This window comes from Emydura macquarii, unplaced genomic scaffold (genome assembly GCF_026122565.2).
Source record: "Emydura macquarii macquarii isolate MOO-44397 ecotype Brisbane River unplaced genomic scaffold, CSIRO-AGI_Emac_v2 contig_3530, whole genome shotgun sequence".
NCBI classification, from domain to species: Eukaryota; Metazoa; Chordata; order Testudines; family Chelidae; genus Emydura; species Emydura macquarii.
Genome location: NW_027133667.1, coordinates 6,865,595 through 6,893,376, shown reverse-complemented (window position 1 = coordinate 6,893,376; position 27,782 = coordinate 6,865,595). Strand labels below are relative to the sequence as shown.

Here is a 27,782-nt window from a genome sequence, read left to right as displayed (position 1 = left end):
GACTGGATAGTTTGGGAATTATCCCCTGTAGCTCATTCCCCTTGGCTATTTTACATTTACTCCATTTGCTGCTTTTACTCCATGCTTGTTTTGACAAACTAGCTTCTAATTCCACTTTTTTCTTCAGGTCCTCCAGCTCGGCTACCAAATAAAGAAGACTTATGCATCTTCTTAGCTCTCCATATGGAAAATTCACCAAACTGTCAAGAGCCAAGTTGTAGAGATGTGGGTAAGGAGCAACAAAAAGCAAATACCTTAAAAGTGAGTTGAGTGAATTCAGCATTTATTATGCAGGATAAGAGAGGCCATGTTATTTAGGATTTTGACTATTGCATATTGCTGATTAGGATTCTGACTGGTTAGGATTTTGACCTACAGAATGCAAAAACATCCAAGCAGTTCTGATCAATCAAAACCTCCTTTTATTTTTCCAAATTGCATAAATACACGGTCCCTATTCCAGCCAACAGTGGGGGAGTGCCTTTAAAAAATATGACATTACCTGGTAAAGATTTCATATGAGTGAAGTGGTTTCCAAATCCTAGTATTTTCACATGGTCATGTAATGTTTAGTTGTAGATGATCTCATCATAGTCCAAATTTGGCATATCATAAAACAAGCACTCAGCACAGCTGATAGCGTCTGTTTTAGAGAGATTCAAGACCAGATGAGCAGAGGTTTTGCAGGTTTGGTTTGAAGAGCACTGTCACTTGGTACAGAAGGCTTGCAGAGAGAGTGTCTGGCTCAAGCCAACTCATAGGTCCTCATTTTCACAAGCACAAAATTCAGCCCCCAAAATCAGGAGTTCTATATGTGACTTTGTCTAGGTTGTTCTGATATTGTTTTAATGTGGTGCTGTAGAATTAGGTGTAGTAAACAGAATAGTCTGGCTATGTAAGTACTAAATTATTGCAGTTCCCATCTATCCTTATGGATATTGGTGGATTTGTGTGCCTGTATTTCCAGGCAGAGGGACTACTTTCTTCCTTCTCACTAATTCTGCTTATTAAAAACTTCCAGGGCAAACTCTTTGGGCCAGGGGCTGACATTTGTTATATGTTTACACAGTGGAGCCCAAACTTGTTGAGGTCCTTGGGTACTACAACAATATAAATGTTAAATAAAACCAGTAATATATTTGATAACATTTGGCTCTAGGAAGACACAGGTTTGTAGCATAGTCAGCCTTAGTTTTTAAGGACAGAAATATAAAAGCAAGACTTTCATACTGAGGAAAACTTTACCTATTTTTTAATCTCATAACTTTCTCCAGTTATAACTCTAGTGATACCCCTAACTTGACTCCTGTCCGCACACAAGGCTCTAGCTCAGGTTAACTAGTGCTTTACGCTCGAGTTAGCTGGTCCATCTAGCTAGTGGTGGGTTGAAGCTTAAGTGATGCTGGAGTGAAGCTCAAACTAGTAATGCAGTGGGGATGCAACCACTTGAATTATAACAACTCATCAGCAACTAATTCGATCACTCTGTGCTGCTAATCAAATCACTCGGTGTAACTCCAGTGTTGTTTTGAACTGTGATCACTTTCAATTACACTAGGCTAGCTCATGTGCAGTAATTTATACACTAGAGCTAACTGTTGCAGTGAAGATAAACCCTATTGGAGGTTTCCCGGGCGATGCAATGAATCAGCAGATCTCCTGGGTGTGCTCCTGAGTGTGTTTGTCCCACCACCTTCCCAGCCAATCCCACACATTTTCTGTGGTCTGCTCACTGGCTGCACTCAGAGGGAGGTGTTGCAAGCAGGTTACTTTGGTGAAATAGATATGGCCATCCCCTGTTTTAATTGGTCAGTTTATAGACACTGTAAAAACATTTTTTTTTGTAGTTTTTCAAAACTGGGATTGTCATCTGTGAAGCTAACAAACCAAAAAGGATTATCACAATGGACTGCTCCACTAAGGATCTTCATGCTGTGCCAAAAGCATTGTTAAGATTTCCAAATGAACTGAGAGGTGGTGAAGTTTACCTGTCTCGAATGCCTTGCATCAGTTGTGCAAAACTTTTAAGCCAAGGTCAGTATCAGAAGATAAAATACTTGTAACTGACTGGCATCGTACCTGTGAAAGACTCACAGGTTGATAAAATAGTGATGGCAAAGGTTACTTCCTTTCCTTCTCTACTCTTTTCCCATTCCATCCTGACTTTTGCTGAATAACTCATCCCATTGTTGAGTGATGGTTTAGCTAGACAGGTAAATCATCCCACCCTCCTCAATTAACTTTCATACTGCGGTCCTGTTATTGAAAATGAGCAAGTAAATGAGTCAAATTAAAACAGAAATTGCAACCTAAACTCTGACCAATGGTGGCCTGTTGTAGGTACATGTCAGGTAAGTCTTTTTTTTTTTTTTAAATAAATATTTCCAGTCAGTTTAAAAACATAGAGGAATTGTATGGGAATAAATGTCGTCGAAATTGTGGTGACAGAAAAAAATTATGCATATGTGGTGGACATGTTGACTCATTAGAGAGTATTAGGATGCAGTTTGTAACCTGATATTACAAATTGTTGGCTATTATTACCAAATGATCCTTTGGCAAGCCTCCTGGGGCTTCCTAGAATAAATGGTCACACTCAAAGAAATGAAGAATTAATTTCTCATCTGCTCGTAGCTGTTAGGCTACTGATAACTTCTGACTGGAAAAAGAAAAATAGTACAAAATTAGAGGAATAATTCCAAAAAAATAGGGGGGAGGTTGTTATGGAAAAATTAATGTATCAATTTTACCAACAAAAAAGACAGAAGACAAATAGATAGTGAGATATTTGGTGCAATTTATTCAATACTCAAAGTATATTCACCTGCAAAAAACCCCAAACCACACAGCACCTGTTTAATATTTTTGAATATTAATATTTGATACTCCCACCTGCTTTGATAAATACGAGTTGTCAGTAGTTTCATTCAATTTAATAACATCACCTGAAACATTTCCTGGATGGCCTAAAAATGTTCACTCTGTGATATGGTAACATCTTGCTAAATAGAAAGAAATCATATATATCCTTAGTCCAATCACAGTTAAGTAGTAATCACATTATAAACAAATAAAAACATCAAGATCTACTTCACTGAGCTGAATTTTAAATGGAGTTATGTTTTAAAGATTTATAGTGGTGAAATTTAATTTTAAAATGTGCATTGCTGTGAGCATTAAAACGGATTATGATAGGCAGTTCCATCATCAGGGTCATATTGAGATTTCCAGTTACAGCGACAACAAAGTTCTTAAATAAATATGACAAAGTAGGCTTCATATTATGTCTGTAATTCAAAAGATGTCAATTTTTAAAATGTTTATTAATAATAATTCATTTTTGTCTAAGGATGAAAATTTTGTTTTACCATTGATTGAGCTATGTTTTCAATTTACTGAATGTGTTCAGTGAAGAGGATGCATTATGTCTGAGATTAATAGGTAGATTAATAGGTAGGTTAATGACAGCTGTTTATTTCTCATTTTTTCCATATTTGTGTAGCTGGTGCTGTATAGGGGGTGATTATTATTTTTATTTGTTTATAATGTGGTAGCACCTAGGAGCACTGGTCATGGACCAGGACCCCATTGAGGCAGTTACAGTTGCTACACACAAGTTGCAGTTCTCATGAATAATATATAATACATGAAAAAGTGTAACTAGTATAATTACTTCCTCTACTGCTTTAATTTTACTAGTTAAGCAGGTGTGTCCACTTTATTATATTTCATACTTAATATTATCTTTTTCTTCATGCAGCTCAAGTTTCCCAAGTGTATTACTGGCCTAATCTTGAAATGGAAACAACAGAAGTAAATCTGAACAAAATTGAAGTGGAAGCTGAACTTGTTGATAACATCTTTAGAGAAAGCTACATCACTGCAGCAGTCTATATACCAATATTAGATGTTGAAACAGTGAAGGACAGGATTTGTCGTCGAACAGGATCACCTCCAATTGATAAGAACACCACTCAAATTACCTCTGTATTTGATCATAAACGATCACAAAGACTTTTAGAAATACTTAACCTGACACACATTAAAAAAGATGAAGTATTCAAAGTATCATATGAAAATGATGTTGATAAAGCAATGGAATCCTTTCAGACTCTGGCAGGTGGCATTGATACTGACATAAAAGAAAACAATTTTAAAGATGATAAACATAGCATTGAAAGCAGCGTGCGCAAGTATACTCATGCATTGCAGCTCTGTAACTTGCTGGCAGCCAGAAGTGGTAAGTGAATGATTAGAATTAGGGTAAAATCAGTAAGTAATATGGTGTAGGAAATATATGGATTCAGGAATTTAGAGTGCTGGGTAGTAGAGAATTATATGTATTTAATATGTGATGTAGGAAGAACCTATGAAGCTGTAACACTGAGTTATGTGACCTTATTCATTAATGATTTTCAAAGAAGCTGTTGCATGCGTTTAGCCAACTTGTTCACACTAGTGGTGAAATATCACAGTGTTATCTCCAATGTTAGACAATTAACTTGTGGTATGCAGACCAGATTAAATTAATTATACCTGTACCTCAATATTACAGAACAAATACAAGTCATCTGAAAAAGATACTGTCAAGGCTGGTAGTAGAGATGGGCAAAAATATCCATAACAAAGGACCAGATTGCACCGTTAACCCAGGTTGCATTTAGTGAAGAGCCGTGCTGTACTACCAAGAATTTCATGAAGAATTATGCCCCAAAGAAACACAATACTTTCTAGAGTCCCTGGTGAACAAGGGAAGGACATCCATTGCACTAACCTCTAGGAGGGTGACTCACGTTTTACCTCTGACTAGTCAGCATGGATAAAAAGCAGGGACATGACCCTGCCTTCTCCCTCACCCCTTTGGGGTTTCCAGCTCTTCAAGGAGTTCTAGTAGAGGGTAGTCCCTGTGCTTTGACTGCAGACACTACACTTATGGCTGGTCCTTTGTCCACTCTCCTGCTCCCACTCTTGCGTACCTATTCAAGATGTCGGACATTCTGGTCTAATATATATTTTTTATTCAGACTTGCCTGGTTTTGAGTTCATTAAATATTTGCAAATTTGGAGAAATTTTATAACATTTTAAAAACAATTCTGAGATAATATTCCATGTACTTCTTTTGCATTTCAAGCTGGTTGGCTTGACTCATAGACTCAGACTTTAAGGCCAGAAGGGCAATCATGATCATCTCCTGCACATTGCAGGCCACAAAAGCTCACCCATCCATTCCTGTAATAGACTCATAATCTCTGGATGAGTTACTGAAGTCCTCAAATCATGATTTAAATACTTCTAGTTACGTGAGTTTAAACCTACAAGTGACCCATGCCCCATACTGCAGAGAATGATGAAAAACCCCATGGTCATATTGTATTTGTTTTGGTTCACTGAGTGAATGAGTTCACCCCTTGTAGTCAGGAGGCTTAGCGGAAACCATTATGACTTGTTTTTTCAGGTGGAGATAGTATTTTTTGTGCTTTTTCTGAGATACAGGGAGATAGAATAACTGTTGAAATCAGCAGCAGGGAGTGCTGCAGGAATTTAACAGCCCATTGGCACTTTCACTTAAGAAGACACCACCAGGTGTGGGTAGAGATGGGGTGGATTGCATAAGGACATAGGGCTGTGTGGGCTGAGGTCTTCCATTCAACTGTGGAATGTGCTGATTCAGCACATCCCTATGCAGTCTTTGCTGCTGGCACTGATATGGAGCCCTCACTGCAACTTAACGTTTTCTTTCTTTAGTTAAGTCCCGTTTGGAGGGCCTTAGTGGTAACAGCAACTTTTTCTGGCTGAGGGATATGTACTTTGCATATCTTTGCACCAACAAGGTGAATCAGCCCTGAGACTTTGTTGGTAGTTTGGAGCATCTGTATTTCTCACTATCACTATTTGATTTTTTTTTCATGCCAGACAGTCCTAATGATGGAGTGGGGACACTGATCTACAGAAAAGAAGACATTGTAAGTACAGTATATGCAGCCCAAGAACTATTAATGTTAGTCTGAATACAGTTTGAAAATAATAAGGAAAACCCCTCAGTCTTGCATCAAGTATTCATTTTTTATACAAAAATTATTATTATAGTTGATTATCACATTAAACTTTTGCTTGTAATATTTTTGTACAATGTATTGTGATGCATAGAAATATCTAAAAGAGCTCAAGTCTGCCATAAGATATGCACTGCATTTCTGTGGATTTTCTGAGTATTAGTTATATAAGGGAGCAAGTGAATTCCACGGACATAAATAATGGTTCATAAAAACTCTCCTAAGTCACCCCTCTTCATGCAAGTCAAAATCAGTAGGGATTTTAAAGACAATGAAATTTGCATAAGGAGCAAATTACTCACATGATCATATTTCCACATGACTATATTTTAACAGAGTATAAAAATAATCAAACTTTCAGATAAAATCCAGTGAGGCTAATAAAATGTGCATCTACAATCTTCCGTAAGCCTTAGAACCTATTGTCTTAGTAGAATCATAGCCCTACTAATATTTGATCTTTTTTCGCTCAGTTACACATGCCGAGACGTAGCATGGCTTAGTGGACTGAAGATGAGACTAAGGAATGCACTTTTGAGGTCCATTACCAAATCAGTGGAGTCACAGCAGTGTAAAACCACTGTGAGATCAGAATCAGGCCCTCTGTGTCTGCTTCTCCATGTGAAGAATGCAGATAAAAATACTTCCTAACCTATTTCCAAGTAGGATGACTACATGTCCCGATTTTATATGGACTGTTCAGTATTTGGAACTTTTTCTTATGTAGGTGCCAATTACTCCCCACCCCCATCCCGATTTTTATTCACACTTGCTATCTGGTCACCCTACTTCCTGGGAATGTTGTGATGATTAATTATTTAATATCTACACAGTGCTTGGAATGTGCAAATCCCCCCTATATTGGATAAATATTATTATTAATCAGCTGACTTCCTTGCATACGAATCCTGCTACACTTTTTTTTGCTTCTTACACTCATGCAATCTTATTTTATATTAACTACATGCATAATGTACACACTTGCAAAATGGATAAATAATACCACATCAGCTAGGCAAACACTTAAGTCCTGTTCACATTTTTAAGTTACTTCATTTCATGCTTCACAACCTTTTTTTGCATTTGTCTTCATAATTAATTAGGTTTTACTGAGATGAGTGTTCATGGAAAGCAAATTTCAAATTTGCAGGAACAAGAGTTCATGGAAATTAAAAAAAAATTCCCCTAAAAACATGATTTGCTGCAAGGATTGTAGCCCTAACTGGGCCTTTAGATATATTTAGTATTCATGATTCAAAAACCAAACATTTTGGGAGATGGAAATCTACATGCTCAAAGAATAATGAGCTAATCAAAGTGTACAATGATACAGCAACTCCCACTGAAGTCAATGACAATTTTTGGAAGTTGGATTGGACCTAAATGCATAGGGGTCCTGGGAAAGTATTCTTTTTTCTTGTTTACTTTTGCCTGCTGCTGTTACAGGTTACTGTTGGCTACAATGGATTTCCAAAAGGGACAGTGAATAGTCTGTTTGCACAGAAGGATGATGGTAGTTGTGATCAGCATGCAATCATCTGCTCAGAAGCTAATGCAATTATTCTGAGGTAGGAAGTCATTAAATATTTCAAATGAGTTAAATAATAAATAATTTTCCAAATAACACCCGAGCACAGTCTGATTCATGGCAGGAAGCTTGAGAGAAGAAGAGGCCTCCATAAGAAAGGGGAGCTGTAGAGGAAGTGTAAGATGAAGGGATCCAGGTCTTTCTGAGAGCCAGGGCTGGAGGGAGCAAGATACAAAGAGGTTGTGAATAGTTGTGATCTGTTTAGAGATCAAGTGGGTGTTCCAGAGACAGCAACAGGAAGGAGGGGGGAGGAAGGATGAGGTCAGAAATGGTGGCATGACAGACGAGGGAGGTGCTGGTGGGTGCAGGTGTGGGAGGTGGGGAGGGTGGAGGCAGGAGCAGAATGGGGCAAATGTCACCAGAGGTGAGGAGGAGGATGCAGATGTGGAACCTATGTTTGTGCTGGAGGGAGGAGATAAAGGTGGAGAGGGGAAGAGGAGTAGGTAGACCTGATGGGTACTTTACAGATGTGAGTGTAACAAGGAAGAGGAAATGGAGACAGAGGGGAGGAAGGAGGAGGAGATGGATGGATGCTATGATGTAGAAGAGGGCTGTGGTGAGAGCCATGAGTGAATGGCAGATGGACAAGATTAAAAAAAAAAATAAAAAAAAAAAAGCAGACTGGAAAATACTGTGAAATAAAGGTACACTAGAGTATGTTGCCCCACCCTAGTAGAGAGGGAGAAGAAGGCAACTGGGCTAGGACACTGGGAGGATTTGGATGTGGGGATGAGGGCAGGACTATTATCTCTGCGGTGCTGGGAACACACAGCCGAAAGGGGAACCATGCATACTCCTCCTTGGATAGAGTCAGTGCAACCTCATTCCATCACTTCCCATGGCAGTGAGCCCATGGTGTATTCTGACTCTTAGCCACAGGGCTGAGATCCCTTAAATCTCCTTTGGTCAGTGGCAGAGGAAAAGAAGGAAGAAGAACTCGCTTAAAATATGCTAAAATATAACTTCAACCAAAAAAGAGCTAATTTATAAAAATGACAATGTTTTTGTCTTTTACAGAACTGAGGAAGATCTGAGTGACACTGAATTAATCACCACATGTGAGCCCTGTAGTGTCTGTGAAAGCCTAATTAAAGCAATGAAGATAAAGAAAATCATTTGGCCTAATCGAGATAAAAAAGTAGGTAGTAGAAAGTTTACTGCGAAAAGCCATCATCCCTCTCATTTCCTTTAGAAATCTCCTTCTACTTTTAAAGTGGCATTATGAGAGGCATAACAGGACTATCAGCCTTCCTGATGGAGCGTTTTCACAAGCACCATGGCAGTTTTCACAAGCACCATGCCCCAGAGCGTATTGCACCCTATAGAACAGAAGGAATTTGAAATTTCCAGTGGTAATCACTAGCAGAATGCCTGGCAGATCTCTTCTCTTACAAGATGGGGAAATTCAAACAAGGGCTGCCTGAACATATGTGGGAAGTTTTATATTAATATTTAATCAAAGGCACCAGTGCATTTATTTGCATGTGTAATCATAGTGCATTAAGGACCTGATCCTGCAGTATTGAGGTCAATGGTAGTTTTACTATTGACTTTAGTGGTTACAGAACCAGGTGTTATGACTTCTCTTTCATGGTGTAATGATTTTTAGCTAGCCAAAGACATTACATTCAAACAAAAACATTGTAACTGAAATTACTCAGACACAAAAATCAGGAAATTCTATGATGCAGAGTGTGACGTCCTTCTGCACATCCTTTCTATGGCAAGCCACCTTGCATAGAGGTTTTGCTATATTTTAAAGTTTTCTGCTTCTGAAAGGGGGTAGTGTTTGTTCCTGCATATGCATCTGGGACTTCATTGCAGCTGCAGTGGGAAACATAACTGAATTTTCTGACGTTGGTGCATGTAAAATATATCTCAACTATAGACTGAATAGAGTGAATTAGCACCGGTATTTGGTGTCACAAGTCTCAATCCTGCAAAGACTTAACTCACAGGGACTATGTTCACAAATCATTCCATGATTGGGGCCAGAAGGCCTGATTCTTCAGTCACTTCCTATATATGGATATTCCTACAGTATAATTATCAAAATAGAAAGAGGACCTATTTTTTCTGAAGATAATAAAGCTCTTTAAACCAAGTTCTCTTTTTTTTAATGCTTGTATAAACAATTCTTTAGTCATTTCAGCACAAGAATTTATGTATGCAGCTCTATAACCTACTTGGAGTTTGGAATAAAATTATCTGACCGTCACAAATCAAGTCAAGGCTGATAGTTATTATGCCCCAATATGAAATGTATTCAGAAGATTATTTAAAATATTCCTTTCAGTACAAAAAGCTACTAAGTAGTGTCACTTTTCATTAGAAAAGGGAAATGTTCAATATTTTTCTCTCATTTATTGTCTTTTTTTTCTTTTAGACGCAACCAGAAGGTACAACTAACAATCCAACAGGTAGACAACTACATAAAATATGAGCGAATATTAAATGGGGGAAAATACTGCTTTAGGCCCTGATTGGCAAATACATAACTTTACATATGCAAAGACCCATTGAGTTTAAAGAGACTTGTCAGATAAGTAAAGTTACTCCTGTGCATAAATGTTTACAGGATCAGAGTTGCCTTTTCAATTCAGCCTTTTATTCTCTTCGTGACAGTGGGACAGCCCCTTTATCCAGCATCAGTACATAAGCCTTATGAAAGTTATTTAGGAGATTGTCTATTTTTGTATCCTATTTCTTTCCCAAATTGTATTCCATCCAGTAGCCAATGCCAGTGAGCTCTCCCCTGAGAAGACAGGAACATATATATACCATACATCAAAGATGCTGCTACCATCCTTTCTCTTAAAAATCAACAAAAATCCTCTAGAAATCAGTATATGGAAACTAGAAAGTGGGTGCTAACTTATATGTTCAAAAAAAGTAAAGGGGACCCTGAGAATCAGAACAGTTTCATCTTTCTGTAGACAAATGGGTTAACAAAGTAAACAATTGGAACTGCTGCTCTAGGAAACCTCCTAAGTGTACCCCATTATGTAGGACACTCCTTTCAGATGGAAATTAACTTCTACTTGCTATTTTCTGATTTTTACTTATTGTGATTTATTGACATATGCTTGCTTAATCATGAATATAATGATACATAAAATAGCCAAGTTAATGTAGAGACACCAAGTCATGTAGAAAGATGAAGTAGTTTATTCCTTTCATAAATATGCGACTCCTGTTAACATTGCTAGATTATGCTTAACATTAATGAGAACTACTCATATACATCAAGAGAAGTGACTGATTTGCAAAAATTGTGCAACAGTTTCTGCAACATTTTGTAGCACTATTATGTTTTTGAGTGCTAACTGGATACATATTTTTCCTGTCTTAGTGTATTTCTATATATTTGTAAAGACTGTAAGCAATTATTAGGAGTAAAAGTATTCTTAAGGTGGATGGACTCCATGGTTTTGGAGACTGACATTGAACTGCCTTCTGAATGCACATTGCCTAAACATGAAACTAACACTTTAAATTTCCTCCCACATGGAATCCCACATTCAAAAGAAGAAAAGGATCCAAGTTCTGATTCCTTTCTCCAAAGAGGCAAAGACAAAAAACGCAAAACCATTCAGGATAAACTGATTTTAGAAGTCCATGGTGAGTTTTCTGGGTTTTAATACTTTCTCTGAGATCTGCTGAAGACTGTAATGACTTTAAGGTTTAATTCAGCAAGAAGTTTGATTAGTGTTTATAGCCTTTCCCACACTGGCATTAGTCTAATCCAATTTTAACTGCAGTTTGAAAGTCATGTTAGTCCAATTGCTTTCAAAATCAGTTTAGTGTATCCATACTAGTCCACCAGGAACTATCAGGTGTGTTAAATTATGTCAAGACAAAACTGGGGTCAAGAACCTACCATCCACCAAAAAGGTCTTAGCACAGTTCTGAAAAATTGTTGTAACTCATATTTTCCATACTTACGATATTTACTTACATAAGAATGTACTTTTCTTTTAAGGAAGCGACTGAGTTGTGTTTCTGTTTAGTTCTGTTTCATCAAGCAGTATTTATGAGTTGCGGATTTCCTTACAGCTGAACAAGAGAAATATAAAAGAAAGGATACTGAAGGAACTTCAGTCTCAGGAGAGAAGGAAGAAGAGATGAAGAAAATACAGTCACCAGCAGATGAGAGACATACTTATGGTCAGGTAAACACATTTAAAAAAATAAATAGGATAAAAACAGAAAAATATGACTACGTAGTGCTTTTAAGTGCAAGGAACAATCCTTTGATTTTTTTATTTGTCTGGCGCCTAACACAGTAATGTTCTGGTCCATGCCTGGGTGTCCTGGGTGCTATTATAATACAAATAATAATAATTAATAATATGGTAAAGATAAAAACTCACTAAATTGGCCTGTGATTGATGAGTAAAATTATCAATGCCAAAATATTTTAATTGATTGGGAGATTACCCCTTTGACTTTAATTTTAGTTGACATTTTGAGAAGTATGCTGGCCTGATCATCTTGTCTTTTCTGAGTTATCATAATTTGTAACTGAAATTGCTGGCCCCTTTAAGAGCAGGCACTGCTGGTCTGCCTACTAATGGGACGTGGCCCTTTAAGACCAAGGATTCTGGGAGATGTAGCTCTCTCAGATGCTTGGGACCTGTAGTCAGGACTGCAGTGCATGGTGGGAGAAAAAAGCAGGCCCTATAAAAGGCAACTTTTCCTTACAGTGACTGGAGATGTGGGAAGGAGGATGGAGATGGGAGCGAAAGTAGAGAATGTATTTTCTGGGGAAAGTTCTTTGGAAAGACAGGCCTACAGTGGGGTTGACCACTCAGAGAACTGGGTAGGCAGTGACCCCAGGAGTGTCTGTGGAAAAGGTTGGTGAAGATGCAGGAACCCTGGGGAGGAGTAAGTTTCTCAGGGCCTGAAGAGACAACATGTCAAAGGACCCAGGAAGAGGTAAAGTAAAAGAAGGAAAAGGCCTGACAAAATACATCCCTGGTGTATGCTGGAGGCACAGGATTGCCATCAGTTCTTGTCTAAGTGCCCCAGGCCAGAGCTTCCAGTGAGGATGGGAGGAAGGAGGCCCACCGATTCCAGGCCCCAGGGCAGAACAGTCAATGGCCCCCCCTAGAAAGGGATGGCTGAGGGCCAAGTGGGCTTCCACCAGAAATTTTTACTTATTTATTATGTGCCATGCAGGTTCCCGGGTGACTGAGGAGGCGGTATCTGCTGCTCAGCTTCCCAGGTTCCTTGGACTCTCCAGGGAGATTACTGATGAACCTGGGAAGCTGAGTAGCAGATATCACCTCCTCAGCTGCCTGGGAACCTGCATGACATATAATAAATAAACTTGGTTCAGAGGAGGGGTAGAGAGTATGAGCGGCGGGACCTCAGGGGAAAGGGGTTGTGGAGGAGAGGAGGATATCCTCCCATCTGTCCGAACCTGTTAAATGGCCAGGCTCCTGGGTTATTGCCCCCTTTGCTCTGCCTATCAGTGGGCTTGGGAGGAAGCCCCACTTCAACCCTTGGATGGTGCTTACTACCTTGAAAGGGTCAAACATCAGGAGTCAGTCCCTTAAAAAATAAAAGGAATCATGCAATTGGCTTAAAAATCATGTTGTTTTTTTTTAATAGGTGCATTCTGTTTGACTTCTGATTTTTGAGCCTTTGTTTCATGTTTTCAAATTTTTTTCCACAACTGGAAGGACTAGAAATTTACATTTCTTTTTAAATGAAAGCTGAGATTCTCATTTAATCACACAAGTCCAGGAGCTGGGTCTTTGGGAAAAAATCCATATATCCTGTGACTTGTGATAAAATCATGGGGAACTGCAAAGGAACTATTTTGTTTTGTGCACGGCCTGCTTTTGTTTTTCCTGGAAGTGAGGACTTTATAGTTTGGCTGGAACCCAAACTGATTTATCAGAAAGGAAACTGAAGACTGATGGGCAAACTGAAGAAGAAATGCTAGAGACATAAAGAACCTGTTATAGCTAGCTACAAGTATAATGGAGTCCATAATGTAGGATTCTACTCATTCATTTTCTTTATGCATATTCAGCCATGATTGCTTATAGTCATGTGTCATGTGACTCTTATTAGAAAGCAATTGCAAGATTGCTGTGAAATTTCTTGTAACATAAACACTGTTCCAGTGGTTAATGGTATTGCTTTTGTGATCACCAATAACCAGGGCAGAATATAACCCCAAAATTGAGAGATTTCTTTCACAGTTTTGAAGTGGCAATACCAATAATTCAAAGCTAATTATTTACTTGATAAATTCTGTTTTTCTGTCCACACATTTTCTGTGAGCAGTCTGATTTTCCTGAATGTCTTCTCTATTTGAAATTCTTTACTTAATTGTTTGAGTGAATCATTCTTGGGCTATAGATTGTTCACTAACTGTTCACTGTGAACATTTAATAACTGAAATTCAAGTGGTGTTGATTAGTTCTGAGGGAGTATGTAAGTGACATGGCAAGTTTCTATTCCCTGACTTGAGGAACATAACTCCTAGAGTCAGGTTTCCATTGAAAATACACTTATGAGTTTAAGATTTGTTTTCCTCAAATAATCTCTAATATTCTCTTAAACTGCACTGTTTTCATGAATGAATATTCCTACTAGAGAGCTCATTTATTAGCATAGTCATGGAAAGCAGACATACAAGGGGTGCAAGCTCAGCCAAAACAACTCACTTGTTTACTTAAGATTCATGGACATTTCTTGGGGTATTTCTATCTCTTTAGACTTATGTACATTGAACATTTTTCTGGTATCATAGCTGCTCAGCTCCATTATTCCTAGTGTGGGAACAATTTGTGTACATAGTCATAGCCTCTTTAACAGCTACAGGCCTCTGATAATGAGTTCAACATCCATGCAAAATACTTAACCTTTGATAAAAGTTCCTAATGGACAAGATTGCTAGGGCTTTTCTGCATGGTGTGGCAACATGTACTATGAGCGTGTGATTCCTAAAGTGCACTAACGTGTAGTAGTTGGTCTGCATAGATCCTACTGGTGCACAGTACTATATTAAAGCACACTAGGGAAATTCTAGCGCACATCAGAATGTTCTGCATGGACCAATTAGTGTGCAATACATTAGTGCGCTTTAGAAATCACACCACTGCAGCACACATTGCTGCACCATGTAGACATGCCGGAGTCTGACTGTAGAGGTGACAACTGCTGATGGCCATGCTTAATAATAGTTTTGACTGCTTCCACTCCCCTGTCTAGGAATCTTGCTCTATATGTTTAGAGGTCAGTCCTTCCTACATCCTAAACAAAATGCTCTGAACAGATATGATTTTCATGAGATGTTAAAATTAAAAACAAGAAAAAAACATTCTTTCAAAAAAAATTGGTGAGTTTTAACTGAATGAATTTAGTCCTAAGGAGTGTTTTGAGAGATTTTCTCCATCTGAAACTTTTAAAAATTAAATTAATAAAACAGCAGGCAACTGTCTGTGAAAAAGCAAACGCAAGGGTTATTTTCCATCTCTTCTAAAACATTTAGGTCAAATTATAACCACACCAGGATAGGTGCACTGTGGGGAGATGGAGGCACTTCTTGATAGTGCAATTGACAGTGCTGGCTTCCCAGAAAGTCATGGGATGGGGCAATGGCTTCACATTGGCCAGCAGAGCTAGCACAGTATGGATGGGAGAAAACACTGCACTGTTCCAAAGTGTGCTGGAGCTGCTGATGCATTGTGAGCTACCCCAGAGTACATGGGGCATTTTGTCTCTCAGAATTGCTCGGGAGTGGCTGTTGGCTGGAGCCTTCCTCTAGCGTAAAAGCTGTGGTTTAAAACAAAATCTGGCTATAAATAATCTTCCAGCCATGGGATAGTTGTAAGATTTTTTTATTAGACTCAAATACCATATAACAGCTTGAAATGTTTAATATTTAATGAGCTTAAAGTTCTCCAGCTACATTTCATCTAATATATGCAGACCATATGTTCTCTGATTCCTGTTTAACAGAAAAATTTGTAATTACTGTTCCCATCATTGTCTCTGAACAAGGTATTTCTCTTTAGGTACTCTGTATTTATTATACTCTGCATTGTATATAACCAGTCACAAATCCTTATATTTTAGCAGGCCGTCTTAAATTCTTCAGAAGCATCTGCATCCCACAGAAACGTGAAAGAAGACAATGAAAAAACAAATCCTTTATTGTCTGAGACTGAATCAGAGCTAGAAACCGAATCCTTGGGAAAGCCTAAAGGTACATAGCATAGATCAATGAACTGATATTTCTGTTTTATCTGAGGGGTTCAAATTGGGAATCCCGTATTTTTTCAGTTGTTAAGCAGGAAAATCTAAATTGCTGTTTTTAACACACACTCCCCTTTTATCACATGAGAAATGTCTTGAGAAGAACCCCTGCTAACTCTTGGCTCCTTAAATATGTAGTCTTCCCAACTGAAGGAATTCATTACACAGATTCAGTTGAGTCAGTGTTACAACCTTATGTCATTTTAACTCATGATTCTTCTTTGAGTGCTTACTCATGTCGATTCCATTCTAGGTATGTGCACGCCTCCGTGCATGGTTACCGGAATTTTTTTCCCTTTGCAGTATCTATAGGGCTGTCATGGTATATCAGGCGCCACCGGCCCTGTGTCCCCTCAGTTCCTTCCTTCTGCCTGTGACGGTTGCTGGAACTGTACTGCTTACTATCACAAGTGCTCCCATTGTTCTCTTAAGTAGTTGTTAGTTAGTTTGTAGTACTGTTATTGTTAGCTAAGTGCTGTAAATAGTTAGTAAAGTGTAGTCCCGATAGGGACCTTCACCTCGGAGTGGGGCATGCCCCGGTTTCCGGGTTTCAAGCCCTGCGTCTCTTACAGCAAGCCCTTCCCTCTTAGTGACCCCCATGACAGTTGTCTAAAGTGTGGAATTACAGAGGAAGGAGAAGTGCAAAATCTGTAAGGCGTTCAGGCCATGGACTCAAAAAGAGAGGGAAATCCGCCTGAAAGCCTTACTGATGGAGGCAGCGCTGAGACCAGCCTCTGAGCTGTCCCACTCTATCTCAGTGCCAAGCATCACATCGGTGATGAGCACTGTGTCGGTGCAGAGCGTCCCGCCGGCACCGGACCTGCTGTGGCACCGGACCTCCTCCTCTTCTCTGTCGAGGGAAAAGCAGAAGAAACAGCGATCTGACAGGGACTGCTCCCCCAAATCAAAGAAGACCAGGGATGCGGTGTCGAGTGTGGGACCCATGCTGGACCAGCCAGCTGAGGGACAGCAGGAGAGGTGCTTGCCACCCAGGAGTGTGAGCCCACCGAGAGAGCCACCCCCAACTCCTGGGAGTGGAAGGGGGGTCTCTTCAGCTCGCGGTGCCATCTGCACTGGAGGCATTTCAGGCAGCGAGGGACCTGATGGTTCTGCCTTTGCCTTCTATTCCAAAGCCTCCCTCGATGCAGGCAAAGGAGAAGGCTCCTGTCTCTAGGAGGAAGCCTGTGATGGGTCCTCCTCAATGGCTGCGCTGCTCCCCTGATCAGTGGCGTATATCACCTCGGACCAAGTTGCTGCAGAGGGAGTCCTCATTGTGGCACACATCCCTGAGGGTGCGTTCCTGGGCCCCATCTCTGGGACATTTCATGGCAGCCGAGCATTGACAGAGACGTTCTCCATTGCCATCGCAGTACCAGTCTCGGTCTCTGGCACCGAGGGATTCATATTCAGAGGGATGGCACCAGTCCCACTCCTCATCTTGCAGGTGTTCACCAGATGGGAGTCGGCACTGAGGAGTTCACCTGTGTCTTCACGGCACCGAACCCGGTCGCCGGTGTGAGAATTTTTGCCCAAAGAGGATCAGCGACGCCATCAGTCTCCAGCACTGGGACACCCATCTTAGACGTGACACTGGTCCTGCTCATCCTCCAAGCACAGATCCTCATCGACCTGGTGCTGATCAGGGGAGTGACACCGCTGGTTGTCATCTCACTCCCTGATGCCGAGACGGCATTCGTCAGAGAGCCAAGGGACTTGGGTGTTGGGACACTGGTCCCCCTCTCCATGGCACTGCACCACAGCAAGGGAGCCAGCTACTGCTCCCCCATGGTCGTCGGGCAGCGAGTCATTTTCTTTGTGGAGGACAGACAGGCCACCACCTGCTCTGGACAGCACTATCTCCCAAAAACACAGGAGCAAGGTCCCTGCCGTTCAACTCCTGGTTGGCCTCAGGGCCAGTGGCCAAGGCAGTGGCCATATTGGGGACCCTAGGGGTTTTTGGTGGCCCGAGGACCATACTCTTACAGGTCCTGTGGCAGGCAGTCTGCACCGGTAGCCCCAGAGGGGGCTCACAATTCAGCGTCAGAGAAGGATTTTGACCCTCAAGAGGGGACATCTATGTCAGCTCCCTGACAGATCCACCTCCTGTGCCAGCACAATCCTTGTCATCATCCCCAGATGAAGTGGTCACAACAGGGCTGTCTGTGCCTCTGGGTGATTTTGGGGCCCACCAGGAGCTTCTTAAGAGGGTGGCCTGGAATTTAGGCTTGGAGGCGGAAGAGCTCAAGGAGGCCTCGGACAACCTCTTTGATGTATTGGCAGCTGCGGCGCCAGCTTGGGTTGCCCTGTCTGTACACGAAGGGGTGCTTAAAGTGGTTAAAGTCCTGTAGCAGACATCATCTTCCTTGCCACCAGCTTCAGAGGGTGGAAAAAAATACTATGTTCTTGCCAAGGGCTTCGAGTACTTGTTCACTCACCCTACCCCGGGTTCCCTAGTAGTGGTGGCCACCAATGAGTGGGACAGGCAAGGCCAGCCTAGCTCAATTCCCAAAAATAAGGACAACAAGAAGCTGGACTTATTTGGGAGAAAAGCTTATTCAATGGCAATCCTGCAATTTCGTATTGCAAACCAACAAGCACTACTGGGCAGGTACAATTACAATCTTTGGGACTCCCTCAAGCTCTTTGGGGAGACTCTGCCCCAGGAGCAGGTGCCTGACTTTGCCACCATCTTGGAGGAAGGTAGAACAGTGGCCAGAGCTGCTCTTCAAGCAGCATCCCATGTGGTGGATTCAGCTGGGAGATTCATGGCCTCTACTATCTGCATGCACCGGTGTTCAAGGCTGCAGTCTTCCGGTCTGTCCCAAGAAGTACAACAATCCATACAGGACCTCCCCTTTGATGGGAATGCTCGGTTTTTGGACCAGACCGACGCTAAGCTCTATGGTCTGAAGGATTCGAGGGCCATGCTGTGCTCCTTGGGCCTTTATACACCTCTGGCCTCAAGGCGGCAGTTCTGTCCCCAACAGCAGCAGTTGTCGAGATACCAGGCCCCACGTTTTACCCCCTACAGAAGAAAGGACAAAGATAGATTGTTTAGGAGGTGCCGATCAACTGGGGCTTCTGCTTCAGCTGCCTGACCGGGGCCTTCCAGATGCTGGAAAAGTCAGCGCCAATCCTTTTGAAGGTGTGCCCAAGGACAGTGTTCCAGTCTCAGAGCAGGATCCTCCCTCCCTCCCATTCCTCACCAACTTTCTCCTTTCCTATCCAAATGGGCCAGAATAACACTGGATGTTGGGTCTGTGGCATCATCTCAGCTGGATATGTCCTGCAGTTTTCTCCCTGCCCCTCCTCACAACTCTTCCTCCCTGTCCCTCTTCAGGGACCTCTCTCATGAGCAGCTTCTCATGCAGGAGGTGAAGAGTCTTCTCGGACTGGGGGCTATACAGGAAGTTCCACTAGACATGAGGGAGAAAGGGTTTTACTCCTGGTACTTCCTCATCCCCAAGGCAAAAGGGAGTCTCAGGCCCATTCTAGACATGCATAGTCTCAACAAATATCTCAAGAGACTGAAGTTCCGCATGGTCTCCCTAGCCTATGTCGTTCCTTCCTTGGATCCAGGAGACTGGTATGCTGCCCTCAACCTAAAGGATGCATACTTCGATATCACAATCTTTACTGGCCACAGACGTTTTCTCCGCTTCGTGGTGGCCCGTTCCCACTACCAGATTACGGCTTTACCCTTTGGCCTCTCTTCTGCCCCAAGGGTGTTCACAAAGGGCATGGCAATGGTGACTGTGCACCTAAGGCGCCAGAATGTGAAGATCTACCCTTACCTGGATGACTGGCTGATCAAAGGCAGGTCCCAGTCTCAGGTCCGGAGCAGCCTAGATCTCGTATGCATCACCTGCCACTGTCTGGGTCTGTTAATAAACAAGCAAAAGTCAACATTAACACTGGTACAGCGGATAGAGTTTATCGGAGAGGTTCTTGACTGCACTCAGGCCAAGGCTTTCCTACCCCAGCCTTGTTTCGAAGCCATTCTGGCCTCGTTATGTGCCTTCACGCATCTCCTCACAACAGCCAGAACTTGTCAGCAGCTGCTGGGCCACATGGTGGCTTGTAGATACATGATGAAATTCACACGCCTAGGGTTCAGACTGTTCCAGATGTGGCTGTCTTCAGTGTATGCCCCGAACAGGCACTCCCTGGACTGAGTAGTAATGGTACCTCCGCACATCCCATCCTCACTGGAATGGTGGCAAGACCCTCACTTGGTACTGCAGGATATGCTGTTCAAAGAGCTAGCTCCCTCGATTACTTTGGTGTCAGAAGCTTCAGACTTGGGGTGGGGGTCCCATATCAGCTCCAACCACAGCACTCAGAGGATTTGATTGCAGGAAGAGCAGAAGATACATATAAACATAAGAGAGCTAAGGGCGATATGCCTGGCTTGCAAGGTGTTCCTTACCTTCATCTCGGGCAAGGTAGTATGGGTTCTGACATACAATGCTGCCGTAATGCTCTATATCAACAGGCAAGGTGGGGCTCGCTCTCCGGCCCTTTGCCAGAAGGCAGTGTGTCTGTGGAACCTTGCAGTGAGCCACGACTCTCACCTCATAGCCTCCCACCTCCCGGGCATCAAGAATGACACAGCAGACTGCCTTAGCAGGTCCTTCTTACCCTGCCATGAGTGGTTGCTCCACCTGAGGATGGTTGGTATGATCATCTAGAGGTGGGGTTATCCCCAAGTGGACCTTTTTGTGTCCAAGTTGAACAAGAAGTGCCACCAGTTCCGTTTGATTTGTGGGCCCGATGAGGGGTTGCTGTCTGATGCCTTTCTCTTACAGTGGGTGGGAGCTCTGAGGTACACATTCCCGCTCATTCTGTTAATACACAAAGTCTTGCTGAAGATCAAGAGGGACAGGGTGGATATTATCCTGATTGCACTGGTGTGGTTCTGCCAACATTGGTTCAGCCCGCTGCTGGAACTGTCAATCGCCCCCCCCACTAGAGTTGCCTTGTTGGCACAATCTCCTCTCCCAGGACCACGGTCAGCTTCTGCACGCAGATCTGGAGTCTCTGCATCTGACGGTGTGGAGACTGCATGGCTGAACCCTGAAGAACAGGCATGTTCATCGCAGGTTCAACAGATCCTGATGGGCAGCAGAAAACCTTCCACTAGGGCTTCGTACCTTGCCAAGTAGAGAAGATTCACCTGCAGGGCAGTGTCCCAAAGAATTCTGCCCGAACAGTTATTGATTCAGGTCATTTTAGATTACTTGCTGAACCTTAAGCTTCAAGGCCTAGCTATTGCTTCATTGAAGGTTCACCTGGTGGCCATCTCCACATTTCATCCTCCGATACAAGGGAAATCAGTTTTTTCCCACTCTGATAAGGTTCCTAAGAGAATTAGAGAGGTTCTACTCCCACGTTTGAGACCCGTTACCCCCTTGGGATCTGAACCTGGTTCTGTCCAGGCTCACGGGCTCTCCCTTTGAACCTTTAGTTACCTGTCCATTGCTGTTACTGTCCTGGAAGGTGTCCTTTCTAGTAGCGATTACCTCGGTGCGATGAGTATCTGAGATTAGGGCACTTACCTCAGGACCACCGTACATGATCTTCTATAAGGACAAGGTTCAGATGCGGCCTCATCTTGCTTTCTTACCTAAGGTAGCGTCTCAATTTCATAACAACCAAGATATATTTCTTCCAATGTTCTTTCCCAAACCACATGGTTCAGAAGAGGAATGGAGGTGGCACATACTTGATGTTAGGCATACCTTAGCATTTTACATCGAACGGACCAAGTCATTCCGAAAGACCACACAACGTTTTGTTGTGGTGGTGGATAGGATGAAAGGCTTTCCTGTCTCCTCCCAACGAATTTTCTCTTGGATAACTTCCTGCATCAAAGTTTTGTTACAAGCAGGTGAATGTGCCTCTGCTGGGGATTGTCACAGCACATTCCACCAGAGCACAAGCTTCCTTGGCAGCCTTTCTGGTGCAGGTACCCATGCAGGACATCTGTAGGGCTGCTACTTTGTCATCGGTGCACACCTTCACGTCCCACTATGCCATAGTTCCACAGGCATGGGACGACACCAGCTTCGGCAGAGCGGTGTTGCGAACAGCTCATTTGTCAACTCCGGGCCCACCTCCAAGATACTGCTTGTGAGTCATCTAGAATGGAATCAGCATGAGCAAGCACTTGAAGAAGAAAAGACGGTTATTTACCTTGTAACTGTTGTTCTTCTAAATGTGTTGCTCATATCCATTCCATTACCCAGCCCCCGTCCCTGCTGTCGGAGTGGACAACAATAAGGAACTGAGGGGGGCGAAGGGCTGGTGGTGCTTGATATACCGCGACTTGTATGCGGGGCTCCAGAGGGTGCCAGAGCCAGCCCTACGGATACAGCTAAGAGAAAAAAATTCCATTAACCGTGCACGGAGGCGCGCGCATACCTAGAATGGAATGGACATGAGCAACACATCTTGAAGAACAAAAGTTACAAGGTAAGTAACCATCTTTTTTGGAAGTGGCTAGAGCCAGAGTAGCGTTTATTATTATTATTTATTTATTGTAGTACTTAGAAGTCCCAGTCATGGACCAAAACTCTATTGTGCTAGGCATGTACAAACACAGAACAGAAAGGCATTCTCTTTAAGCATGACCAACCATGAAGAAGTCTGAAAGTGACTAATTGATCCACAGTAGTGGGCCATCGCATTTAATAAACAAGAAACCAGTGCCATAGTGTGTAGGTTGTGCAGGGCATTCTGTAAAAACAGGGCCTTGTGGAATTGAGAAGTGCACTATGTAGAACTACATTAACAAACTAAAGCATGTTAATATGGAAGTTGAAAGAGTACCCGTGATGCTTTTAGAACAATTGTAGTCATTGAAATGACACTGGGGTGCAGATTAGTGAGTGAGAGACTCAGACAACCCATATCTACACTGTTTAATTCCGTTACTAGCAAAATATCAGTTAGGAATCATCTTACCAATGAATCATTTTTAATATCTGGCTTATATTTTTGCAATAATTTCAGAGTCTCACAATGAAAAGGAGCCTTCTGTGAATGCTGCAGAAGATGAATCATTATAAATGTCTAAAACAATCAAACAAAAGAGTTTTAGGGACATGGCAACCCCCTTCCCCCAAACTCTCAGATATGTAAGTATCAGGTTAATAATCTTGAGATGCCAGGCACTATATGATGTTATAAACTTAAAATAATGAGGCATTTTAATTGTATAAATAGGTCTCTAGGCACTTTAGCAAAAGTAATTGAAAACATAATATATGACACTGTCACACACAAAGTCTTTGTAGAGCTCCCCATTTGGTTGGGTATTTCCCAGCCTGTCTGTGTCTGGGACCCAGTGGGGTGGGCCCTGTGTGCTCTTTAAGCCTCCTGAATAAAATCCGGACATTATCCCTGTGACAGTGAAAGCCAATGACACATAGACAAACTTTGCACAGGATCCTAAAACATCATTTGTCTTTACTTAGCAACACAAGTTCTAGACAACATAATAAGCACATCTATATGCATTTTCCCTACCTCAGTTTCCTCACCACTCTGGAGAGTTCTTTGGACTTGGGCTTCCTCTAGGATGTCCGGATCCTTCTTCTGCAGCTCATGGTTCCTTTTTAAAATCACTGAGTTCTTCTAAGTTAGCTAGCTTTCTCTGATCTTGGCTAGTCCTGGATCCCCTACTAAGAAAGCATATACTTCTCTTCCTCTCTGCTGCGCAAAGCTTCCTGTGTCTTGCTCTGTGAGTCTTCCCTCAAACTTTTATGGCCCCTACCAACATCTGCTTTCTTTGTTTTCCTGTTGGGGATTTTCTGATTCCCCTTCCTGCAGAGAAACTTGTTTGAACTGTTTTCCCTGCTTGGGCAATCTCTTTAGCAGACCTGTTCTTTGGTCACAGAACAGTCATTAAGGTTCACAACACATTGTCCCTGATCTGGTGGATTCCACATCCTCATAGAGCAGTGGTTTTCAACCTATTTACCATTGTGGACCGCAGATGCACCTCTCTCTGTGTTATGTGAGTCACATCCACACAGTATATATACTACCTGTATGGCTCTGAGGATGTCAAATGGGCCACAGCTGTGTGCTAAGTGGGCCACAAGCAGACCACAGGTTGAGAACCACTGACAGAGAGGCATTTCCTGATTCAACAATTTCATAATTTCATAACATCAAACAGAAATCATAAGCTGTACAGAGTCCCCAAATAATCACAATGACACGTGATGCTGAAATATTTGGACGTAGAGCAGGAAAATTATTTTTATTATAATAGTGTCTAGAGACCCCAGCTGAAATTGTGGGGCTAGACTGTGCCAAGTGTGATGCACTGTACCCCAAAGCAGCACACTGTAAACCTCTTATTCATCATTTCTGTACGGTTATAATAACTCGCGTTAAGCATGCCACATAAGATATCTAATGAAAGGTTATAATCTGCTAAAACCCATTGTGCTGTCAAAATATGCATATTGCTGGTATGTATCAAGTTATAAAATTTTGCTGTTATTACAATGTATTATAAGCTTGCTTGTAACAGCAGAGGAGGCACCCCTGCCCAGAAGGGGCTCGGCAGCCATCAGCCAATAAAAGAGTTGTAAGCAAAGGATTTACAATACAATGAGAGTTGCACAAGGCAGTACAATAGAGAGTGCTCAATTCTGTGACTCATTCGCATGGGAGGGATTGAGCAACCTTGTGGCTCAGCAGGGCCCACCCAGATATGCCTGGACTAGTGTCTAGTGGCCACATGGTCAGAAGATATAAAAGAAGGAATAGAGGCTGCATGCTTGGTCTCCTCCTTACACACTGAAAGCAACAGGAATGCTGGAACACTAAGAGATTGGACCCAGAAGCCTGTGTACTGAGAACTGGAACATCCAAGTGGGATGAGAAAACTGCTTAATCTAGATACTACCTGATGTTAGAGGTTTAGTTTGTAGCCTGATTTTATGGTTATTAATTTATTGAATAGGGTAATAGGTTTGCAAATTAATCTGATTAAAGGATTCTGAGGTTCGTATCCTTAATCAGGCTTCAAGTGAATTTTATAAGGACCCCAGGTGCAACACAGGAAAAATTCCAGTGATAACCAATATTTGTATAATTTATAAATGTATTAAGATAACATAAAATAATAAACAAATGACTGATGTAGAGAAAATAAAATGAATAATCAAATGGATAATGGATTAATACAATCTCAAAATTTAAAGACTTATTTGATATATATCTATAATATGCTTTAAACTAATATACTCACACCCTTCCTGGACTTGGTTGAAAGAGATGTCTAATTTCTCAAGTTGGAGTTGAGTGGAATAAGCACTACTTCAAAGCTAAGAGCTATAAGCTAAGACTAACATTACAGCATGACAACTTTAAGAATATAAAATAAAAGAATGACACTAAACTTAACACTAAATAAAACTTCAAGCAGGGGTAGCTGACAGTCGACTGCCCCGATGATGAGCTAGATTTGATCTTTCTTATACCCCCAAGAATATGGATCCTCCTTCCCGGCCCATACTTGGCCTTTCCACCTCCAAACTTTTGGGGTACATATAATCTATTGGCTGCTAGGTTTGTACGTATTATTAACGTATCCACATCCTTTTCCAGGTGGTCTTTTATCTCACCTTTGTTATTTCTAGCTTATTGTGGGTTCTGTGGTGTTCTTGTAAAGTTTCTTGGGCGTAACCGGGGACAGCCCCTTCCCCTTTTAATGTCCCTTGACTTGTCTAGGGTAAAGGTTATGACCATATATGTCTTATCCTGTTATACATTGATACTTATCTAAGCCAAAGGTTAAATATATATATATACTAACGGTAGCTATCATCCAGGATGAGGCCTGTGATAGCTGTCATCCAGGATGTGGCCTTTAAGGTACTTTTGCATTACAGCTGAATAAAATATCTAATTTTATTATTTAATCACACAATCATATCAAAATATATATGAAAAATATCTCTAATAATAATAATGCAAACAAGCAGGCTAGTTCTATAGGCTACAAGTTGTGTTTTTATCTTTATTTCCTTTGATATTGATCTCTAATTTCTTATGCCTGCCACTTATACTCAAAATTCACCTTTCTGTAGTTAATCAACCTGTTTTATATTCTTAACTAAAACAGTGCTTTTCTGTGAAGTGTTTGAAACCTCCCCACTCAGTTAACAAAAGCTGATGTGTGTTCTCCACACAGAGAGGGGTGAACCAGGTGACCGGGCTGATACCTTTCTCTGTGGGATTCATGAGTGGCTTTGGGAGCATTCACACACTCTAGCTGGGTGTAGGGATCCACCTACTGTATGGCTGAGTGATAACAGCACCCAGAGGCAAAATAGTGTGGGAGACAACCCAGTTTGGAGAGTAAAGGTGGACCAGTGGTACTTCAGTCCCACATGGCACCCTCAGGGACCCATGACACCAAGTGCTGTACAACCATAATAAAAGGCAATCCCTGCCCCAAAAAGTTCACAGCCTAAGGCCCTGGACCTGCAAACACTTAAAAACATGTTTATTTTTTAAAAAAAGACCAATAGTTTGTGGAAAAGTTTCACGATGTCCATTTTAACTGAGGAACATAAAGATTAAGTGACTTTCCCCAGGTCACACAGGAAGCCTGTATGGCTGTCAGGAATTGAGCCTTCTACAGTATCTTAACCACAAGACCATCCTTCCTGGTGAAAATAACTGGAAAGTTGTGTAAGCAATAGCTGCAAAGAAACCGAAGTATCATTGATTGTTAAAGAAACTCCCTCTTCAGATAGAATGAATATATCTATATATATAAAAACAATTATATGCTATTAGAATTTTGCTAATATAATTGGCTATATTTGTATATAAAAAGTTGATTATTTTCAATATGAATATTTTGAAGTAATTACCCAGTTTCAATGTGGATATATGGATATGTATATATATATATATATATATATATATATACCTTATTTTTCTTGTGTTTAATCTAATGCCCGACAGCTTGCTCAGGCTATGCGGACTTCATTTACTAGCATAATAGCCTTTTGTGGAGTTAGGCTTTGGTGACAGCTTTTTCATGTTTTTTCCAATTTTTTTATGCTATAATTGTCAAATTACCTTGTACTGGAAACCATTTAAATAAATGAATCAAAACAAAGCTGAGGGTGACGTCTGTCTGTACCATTCCTTCAGAAATTGGAGCAGAACCAGAGATGCATTTTAAGGGGAGCGTGATTATGGAGTTTTGGAAGGTAGATTCCAGCCATGACATTATTACCCACTGATAAGTTAACAGCGCTGAGACTAATAAGTTGTGTTGTTTTTACTAAAAACTTCATGTGTATTGTTTAGTCATATGATAGCCCATGACAGAGAATATTATTTTGCCTGCAGCTTCCTAAGCATTTGTATAGTTTTAGCAATGAATACCATGTCCCAGATGTCTGACCTGGGCCACTTGGGACCCTAGATGATTCTGTCACTCACTCAAGAAGAGAAGAAATTGATCCTGTTTTATGCCCTTAGCTTCAAACCATGAAAGCTTGTGCCAGAACCCCATACATGAGCCTCCAACTCTTTCATTTACACGCCAAATGCATGGTGATATGTACATGTTGTGGTTGAAGTAGATGTAAAGAATTAAGATGAACTGCTAACAGAAACAAAGCAAATATTGGACTAATGGGAGTGTGCTAATAAAGTTTGCGGATGACACAAAGTTGGGAGGTATTGCTAATACAGAGAAGGACTGGAATATCATACAAGAAGATCTGGATGACCTAATAAACTGGAGTAATAGAAATAGGATGAAATTTAATAGTGGAAAGTGCAAGGTCCTGCATTTAGGGAATAATAACACAATTTTTTG

At 41.5% G+C, this 27,782-nt stretch overlaps 1 protein-coding gene across 3 annotated transcripts; it reads left to right on the top strand.

Annotated features, from left to right (window-relative positions):
• Positions 1-161: 161 nt before the first annotated feature.
• On the top strand, positions 162-27,040 carry LOC137145372 (cytidine and dCMP deaminase domain-containing protein 1-like). 3 transcript variants are annotated; one of them, XM_067536069.1, is made up of 11 exons: positions 162-261; positions 1,848-2,034; positions 3,761-4,240; positions 5,915-5,964; positions 7,501-7,622; positions 8,660-8,780; positions 10,029-10,062; positions 11,174-11,263; positions 11,699-11,814; positions 15,740-15,869; positions 22,934-27,040. In XM_067536069.1, exons 1-11 carry the CDS (start codon positions 184-186, stop codon positions 22,987-22,989), a joined length of 1,464 nt encoding a protein of 487 aa, XP_067392170.1. In that variant the 5' UTR covers positions 162-183; the 3' UTR covers positions 22,990-27,040. The 3 variants fall into 3 exon arrangements, with proteins under 3 accessions (XP_067392170.1, XP_067392171.1, XP_067392169.1); XM_067536070.1 differs by having other exon boundaries at positions 11,171-11,263; positions 15,743-15,869; XM_067536068.1 differs by having other exon boundaries at positions 11,171-11,263.
• The last annotated feature ends 742 nt before the right edge of the window (positions 27,041-27,782 follow it).

Excerpts from the sequence above, each read along its gene's own strand:
- LOC137145372 (XM_067536068.1), top strand. The coding sequence starts at position 184 with ATGGAAAATTCACCAAACTGTCAAGAGCCAAGTTGTAGAGATGTGGGT. Across the intron at positions 2,035-3,760 it reads TGCAAAACTTTTAAGCCAAG|CTCAAGTTTCCCAAGTGTAT; the intron begins GTCAGTATCAGA and ends TTCTTCATGCAG. Across the intron at positions 8,781-10,028 it reads GGCCTAATCGAGATAAAAAA|ACGCAACCAGAAGGTACAAC; the intron begins GTAGGTAGTAGA and ends TTTTTCTTTTAG.